At 40.8% G+C, this 7764-nt stretch overlaps 1 protein-coding gene across 1 annotated transcript in view; it reads left to right on the top strand.

Annotated features, from left to right (window-relative positions):
• Positions 1-500: 500 nt before the first annotated feature.
• The window catches only part of LOC124594153 (KAT8 regulatory NSL complex subunit 2-like), a 68762-nt gene continuing 61498 nt past the window's right edge, over positions 501-7764 (top strand). Inside the window, exon 1 of the mRNA XM_047132509.1 lies at positions 501-1568. Coding sequence (XP_046988465.1) covers positions 501-1568 — 1068 coding nt within the window. The remainder of the gene's footprint in view (positions 1569-7764) is intronic.

Raw genomic sequence — 7764 nt, 5'->3', positions numbered from 1 at the left:
AATTGGGAAAATAAATTGGTTGTCTTTTTCAAATGAAATATCCTAATATTTGTCTAAAATGATTTAGGGAAACTGAGAAAATCCTAAATATGGATGTCGGGACAGGGATTAGAATCTTGTTTCTCACAAATGCGACTCTAGTGACTTTACAACTGCAGCATCTTAAAGAGTGATGTTTAATGAGATACTGTTTAAGGAAACCTGGTGCATGATGATGGGTAAGTTGACCCCCTCTAGAATGAAACTTCTTTATTCTGTTGAAAACTCTCTCACTCCATTGTAACATTTATTCTCAAGAGAAATAATAATTTGCATAGTTTCAGAGGATGAGTGCAGTGTATTTTAGTTTCACTTGAGCTTTTTAAATTTTATTTGATGTGTGTGTTTGGGAGGGGGGGGGGTTAAGACATTTATTATAGACTTTCTCACACTGTGATTCATCAACATTCACTTATTTTCATTTCAGGTGATATGGGCTTGTAATACAATTTGTGTACACAATGCAGCCACATACGGAACAGCATAAGGTTTATGAGAGTCTGAAATCCAAAGAACACATTTTTGATTACTACTTGCAAGACATGAAGGAAGAAACAAACACGCCAGTCAAATGTCGCTGCTGTGATCATAATGAATATGTAAAGACATGTGATATGCCTGTTAGTCAGAGTGATAAAACTGACTTGTCAGAAGAGTCTTTTTCTGAGAGGAATTCTGTGGAAGCTCACATCTATGAAGAAAAGGATCATCAACTATTTACAGCTGAAACGATTCCTGAATCATTTTTTCCAAGTTTTAATTTATTGGTTGGAAATCGTAACTCATGTGACATAAAAACGACGACTTCCAAATATCATGAAAACCAGGAAATTCATTCTGAAGTGAGAGATAATATTTACAAGAGGTATGATATAACATCTAGTTCTCAGAGTGAATATGATAGTGATACAGATTCAATTATGTCAAATGGAATCCTTGATACAGAACATCCTCCTAATTACTCAAACGATTGTCTAAAAAATGCAGGTATTTACACATTGGAAGAAGTTTTAAGAATAACTTCTAGTAAATTAATAAGACTAAAATATCTGTATAAAAAACAACTTGGAACACTTGAATATCATCTGAAGGAAGGTTACAGGAAATACTTATCTCAGAAGAAACAGGAGAAAGAAATGTGGGGCTCACAAATATTTCCCACACTAATGAAACATGGACACCCAAATTTTGAATTTTCCAAGGCCACTACAAGGTACCATCAACATTCAGGTCTTGCCAAAGAAATGCGTAAATTGCACGATCAAAGAACAGAGGCAGGAATGGCTATCCGTAAACAGAGATTTAGGAAGTGTATGTTTACTGAGGGAGGTGTCAGATGCACAGAACAAGTACTTCCCTTGGCAAAGCACTGTATTAAACACATACTCTCTGATTCTAAGCAGATTTTATTTCAAGCCTGTGGTTCTGTTAGTGGTGAGGTTGAATGCAGAATACCTGTCCTCACTGTATTCCCAAATACAGCTTGTGTTTATCACACAGATCTAAAGCAATATAGTCCAGACAAGAAGGTAAGACTATTCCTCATAATTCCATATTATTGAAGTTTTTTCATTAAACATAATGCTAGTTTCATTTTTCTCTTGTCCATGGTTCTATGAATATGTGTGGTATTACTGTTAGTACATGAATGGTTGTACTGCCAGAAGACTGCATTAATATCTAAAGACTATCTATACAGTGCACTAACTGAAGTCTAATTGATTATTTTTCTTCCTGGACTGTTGAGACACTTTCCAGCACATCGCTGCCATGAAATTATGTGTGTTACTGATCCCCTGTCTTTTATTTTATTTGATTGTGTACCTGCTCCACGACCCATACATGCATACTGCTGCACCTCTAGTTTTCATTCTCTGTCCATCGTTAGTATCCTCTTTCACTTTTGAATAGGGATGTGGAAGTGAATGAATAATTGCTAGAATAATTGGGAAAATTGATTGCAAAGAACAGTTGAAAAAAATTTTGAAGGTAATTTATGGAATTCAAGGTCAATACACAATTTGCATTATGTACTGCTGCTTCCAGTAGTGTGCGGTGCAAAATAATTACTGCAACCATTGAAATTGTCGATCTGCCACATGAAGCACAGTATTTTTAGTATAATTAAACCAAGTTCAATTGGTGTCTATCAAGTCTGAGTCATTACCTTCATAGTAATTCCATTATGTTTAGTCTTGACTGTAACAATGTTGATGCAGAAACACTCCTCTGGATACTGTGTAAATTATTCTTGTCTCCATTGAACCTCTTGTTGCAGGATCTCGGCTGTGAAAGAAATGATGAATAGATAGGAGTTGACCTTATAACCATATAAATAAATATTCCTTTTTCAATAACTTTTTATGATACTTTTAATGAATGATTAGAATAAACATTTTTAACAAGGCTGGTATGACTGATCCAAGCATATGTCTGTACGCTACCACTTCCCAAAACAAAAGGACGAAGATACGTGAATTAATAAATTGAAAAGCGTGTTTCTCACTTTGTTTTATACAGATATTTAATGATGGATCAAAACATTATCCTTGCCACAAAACAACTCGTTAATTTACCTTTCGCGGTGTCCATAACTCATTCATATATATGTATAAAATGGATGTACACCTGTGTGTATGTTCCAGTATAAAAATGGCTCTGAGCACTATGGGACTCAACTGCTGTGGTCATAAGTCCCCTAGAACTTAGAACTACTTAAACATAACTAACCGAAGGACATCACACACATCCATGCCCGAGGCAGGATTCGAACTTGCGACCGCAGCGGTCGTGCGGTTCCAGACTGTAGCGCCTTTAACCGCTCGGCCACTCCGGCCGGTGTTCCAGTATAACTCTAGAATGCTTAGCACAAGGAATGCTCATTCTAGAACATCTGGAGCATTCTACCATAACTAGGTCACACATATCTTCCCATCTAGAAAATAATACTGTGGATGATGAGACAAATCTTGCATCCTTAGGAGTGAGGACGCTGATGAGCTGCAATGACATGTAAAATAAGTATAAGAGAGAGAGAGAGAGAGAGAGAGAGAGAGAGAGAGAGAGAGAGAGAGAGAGAGAGATCAGCAGCAGCAATAGTAACAGTATTTTAGTAGTAGTAGTAGTAGTAGTAGTAGTAGTAGTAGCAGCAGCAGCAATAGTAATACACTCCTAGAAATGGAAAAAGAACACATTGACACCGGTGTGTCAGACCCACCATACTTGCTCCGGACACTGCGAGAGGGCTCTACAAGCAATGATCACACGCACGGCACAGCGAACACACCAGGAACCGCGGTGTTGGCTGTCGAATGGCGCTAGCTGCGCAGCATTTGTGCACCGCCGCCGTCAGTGTCAGCCAGTTTGCCATGGCATACGGAGCTCCATCGCAGTCTTTAACACTGGTAGCATGCCGCGACAGCGTGGACGTGAACCGTATGTGCAGTTGACGGACTTTGAGCGAGGGCGTATAGTGGGCATGCGGGAGGCCGGGTGGACGTACCGCCGAATTGCTCAACACGTGGGGCGTGAGGTCTCCACAGTACATCGATGTAGTCGCCAGTGGTCGGCGGAAGGTGCACGTGCCCGTCGACCTGGGACTGGACCGCAGCGACGCACGGATGCACGCCAAGACCGTAGGATCCTACGCAGTGCCGTAGGGGACTGCACCGCCACTTCCCAGCAAATTAGGGACACTGTTGCTCCTGGGGTATCGGCGAGGACCATTCGCAACCGTCTCCATGGAGCTGGGCTACGGTCCCGCACACCGTTAGGCCGTCTTCCGCTCACGCCCCAACATCGTGCAGCCCGCCTCCAGTGGTGTCGCGACAGGCGTGAATGGAGGGACGAATGGAGACGTGTCGTCTTCAGCGATGAGAGTCGCTTCTGCCTTGGTGCCAATGATGGTCGTATGCGTGTTTGGCGCCGTGCAGGTGAGCGCCACAATCAGGACTGCATACGACCGAGGCACACAGGGCCAACACCCGGCATCATGGTGTGGGGAGCGATCTCCTACACTGGCCGTACACCACTGGTGATCGTCGAGGGGACACTGAATAGTGCACGGTACATCCAAACCGTCATCGAACCCATTGTTCTACCATTCCTAGACCGGCAAGGGAACGTGCTGTTCCAACAGGACAATGCACGTCCGCATGTATCCCGTGCCACCCAACGTGCTCTAGAAGGTGTAAGTCAACTACCCTGGCCAGCAAGATCTCCGGATCTGTCCCCCATTGAGCATGTTTGGGACTGGATGAAGCGTCGTCTCACGCGGTCTGCACGTCCAGCACGAACGCTGGTTCAACTGAGGCGCCAGGTGGAAATGGCATGGCAAGCCGTTCCACAGGACTACATCCAGCATCTCTACGATCGTCTCCATGGGAGAATAGCAGCCTGCATTGCTGCGAAAGGTGGATATACACTGTACTAGTGCCGACATTGTGCATGCTCTGTTGCCTGTGTCTATGTGCCTGTGGTTCTGTCAGTGTGATCATGTGATGTATCTGACCCCAGGAATGTGTCAATAAAGTTTCCCCTTCCTGGGACAATGAATTCACGGTGTTCTTATTTCAATTTCCAGGAGTGTAGTATCTTAATGGAACCTATGGTTTATAATTCACTAGGTTGATTGCTGTCAACTCCGACTGTATTTTAGTCCAAGTTTCATTGAATAGAACCAGCAAACATACAAGACATCTTTTTTCCATATCTTAACGTTCTGAGAATGTGAAACAAATTAGTAACCGGAGAATGATAGATTATCAACTACTCATAATGTAAGAAAGAGAAAGTGGGATTCCTCAGCAAGTGTTACTGTTACGGAGAAAGTACAGTTTTGTTTCGGGGGCCACTTTGTGGAAGAAGAGGTTAGCAGAGGGCTGTACCTTTTAAAATGATTGCATGCATCAGTTAACTTTGCATTTCAGAAAAGGTATAAATTGTTACATAAAAATTCTGACTGTCCTGGTAGCCCAGAAAAAAATCATTAGCAGACCACATACGGACCATGGGCCACTACTTACCCAGACCTGTTGTATATGTAGGAAAAGGAAAATTTAAGGTTATGTACTTCAAGTGAGAAAGATGTGCTGTGAATGTGCTGCTTATTATTCAAGTTCTCAGCCACATAAACTGACATTGTACTGATCAGGTTTGGCATGCTAGTGCAAAAAGTGTCACTATACATATTGAGTGTGAAAATGAGTGGATATCTATCCATGTTTCTTAATTCTTAAGGACTTCTGCTGGCTTTCATCTTCTCCTTTGTGTGCAAGTCAGACAACATGTGCCAGAGAAAATCACTCTAAATCAAAAATTTACATGGAAACTTACACATTATTTGATTGTTCCTCCTGTTAATTTTCATTGATTCTGTGTAAATTAATGTGTTATACATAGCATACCTTTGTGAAAGTTTGTATCACAGATAATTTGTTTCATTATCTGTGGATTCTCAATGAATTGTGAATGGATCATTACTTGTGGATTTTCTATGAATTGTGACTGTAATACATATTTCAGATGCATGATTACTCTTTGTTAAAGTGTACATTTGTGTTGTTATTGATATATTTTTAACTTTTTATCCCTATTTTTCCAGTTGTCAGTTTGAAGAATGTCAAATCTTGACAAAATTCATTTGTAATTCAAGTATTTTGTACACATGAAATTGTTGTTGTTGTTGTTGTCATCTTCAGTCCTGAGACTGGTTTGATGCAGCTTTCCATGCTACTCTATCCTGTGCAAGCTTCTTCATCTCCCAGTACCTACTGCAGCCTACATCCTTCTGAATCTACTTAGTGTACTCATCTCTTGGTCTCCCTCTACGATTTTTACCTTCCACGCTGCCCTCCAATACTAAATTGGTGATCCCTTGATGTCTCAGAACATGTCCTACCAACCGAACCATTCTTCTAGTCAAGTTGTGCCACAAGCTCCTCTTCTCCCCAATTCTATTCAATACCTCCTCATTAGTTATATGATCTACCCATCTAATCATCAGCATTCTTCTGTAGCACCACATTTCAAAAGCTTCTATTCTCTTTTTGTCCAAACTATTTATCGTCCACATTTCAGTTCCATACATGGCTACACTCCATACAAATACTTTCAGAAACGACTTCCTGACATTTAAATCTATACTTGATGTAACAAATTTTTCTTCTTCAGAAACGCTTTCCTTGCCATTGCCAGTCTACTTTGACCATCATCAGTTATTTTGCTCACCAAATAGCAAAACTCCTTTACTACTTTAAGTGTCTCATTTCCTAATCTAATTCCCTCAGCATCACCCGACTTAATTCGACTACATTCCATTATCCATGTTTTGCTTTTGTTGATGTTCATTTTATACCCTCCTTTCAAGACACTGTCCATTCCGTTCAACTACACTTCCTTTGCTGTCTCTGACAGAATTACAATGTCATCGGCGAACCTCAAATTTTTTTTCTTCTCCATGGATTGTAATACCTACTCTGAACTTTTCTTTTGTTTCCTTTATTGGTTGCTCAATATACAGATTGAATAACATCAGGGATAGGCTACAACCCTGTCTCACTCCCTTCCCAACCACTGCTTCCCTTTCATGCCCCTTGACTCTTATAACTGCAATCTGGTTTCTGTACAAATTGTAAATAGCCTTTCGCTCCCTGTATTTTACCCCTGCCACCTGCCACCTTCAGAATTTGAAAGAGAGTATTCCAGTCAACATTGTCAAAAGCTTTCTAAGTCTACAAATGCTAGAAACGTAGGTTTGCCTTTCCTTAATCTAGCTTCTAAGATAAGTCGTAGGGTCAGTATTGCCTCACATGTTCCAACATTTCTACGGAATCCAAACTGATCTTCCCCGAGGTCGGCTTCTATCAGTTTTTCCATTCGTCTGTAAAGAATTTGCATTAGTATTTTGCAGCTGTGACTTACTAAACTGATAGTTCGGTAATTTTCACATCTGTCAACACCTGCTTTCTTTGGGATTGGAATTATTATATTCTTCTTGAAGTCTGGTGGTATTTCACCTGTTTCATAAATCTTGCTCACCAGATGGTAGAGTTTTGTCAGGACTGGCTCTCCCAAGGCTGTCAGTAGTTCTAATGGAATGTTGTCTACTCCGGGGCCCTTGTTTTGACTCAGGTCCTTCAGAGCTCTATCAAACTCTTCACGCAGTATCATATCTCCCATTTCATCTTCATCTACATCCTCTTCCATTTCCATAATATTGTCCTCAAGTACATCGCCCTAGTATAGACCCTCTATATACTCCTTCCACCTTTCTGCTTTCCCATCTTTGCTTAGAACTGGGTTTCCATCTGAGCTCTTGATATTCATACAAGTCGTTCTCTTATCTCTCTTTAATTTTCCTGTAGGCAGTATCTATCTTACCCCTAGTGAGATAGGCCTCTACATCCTTACATTTGTCCTCTAGCCATCCCTGCTTAGCCATTTTGCACTTCCTGTCGATCTCATTTTTGAGACGTTTGTATTCCTTTTTGCCTGAATCATTTACTGCATTTTTATATTTTCTTCTTTCATCAATTAAATTCAATATTTTTTTGTTACCCAAGGGTTTCTACTAGCCCTCGTCTCTTTACATATTTGATCTTCTGCTGCCTTTACTACTTCATCCCTCAAAGCTACCCATTCTTCTTCTACTGTATTTCTTTCCCCCATTCCTGTCAATTGTGCCCTTATGCTCTCCCTGAAACTCTGTACATCCTCTCGTTCTTT

Source organism: Schistocerca americana, chromosome 2 (genome assembly GCF_021461395.2).
Source record: "Schistocerca americana isolate TAMUIC-IGC-003095 chromosome 2, iqSchAmer2.1, whole genome shotgun sequence".
NCBI lineage: Eukaryota > Metazoa > Arthropoda > Insecta > Orthoptera > Acrididae > Schistocerca > Schistocerca americana.
Note: the sequence above shows the minus strand (reverse complement) of the source record. Positions and strands in the feature narration are given on the sequence as shown.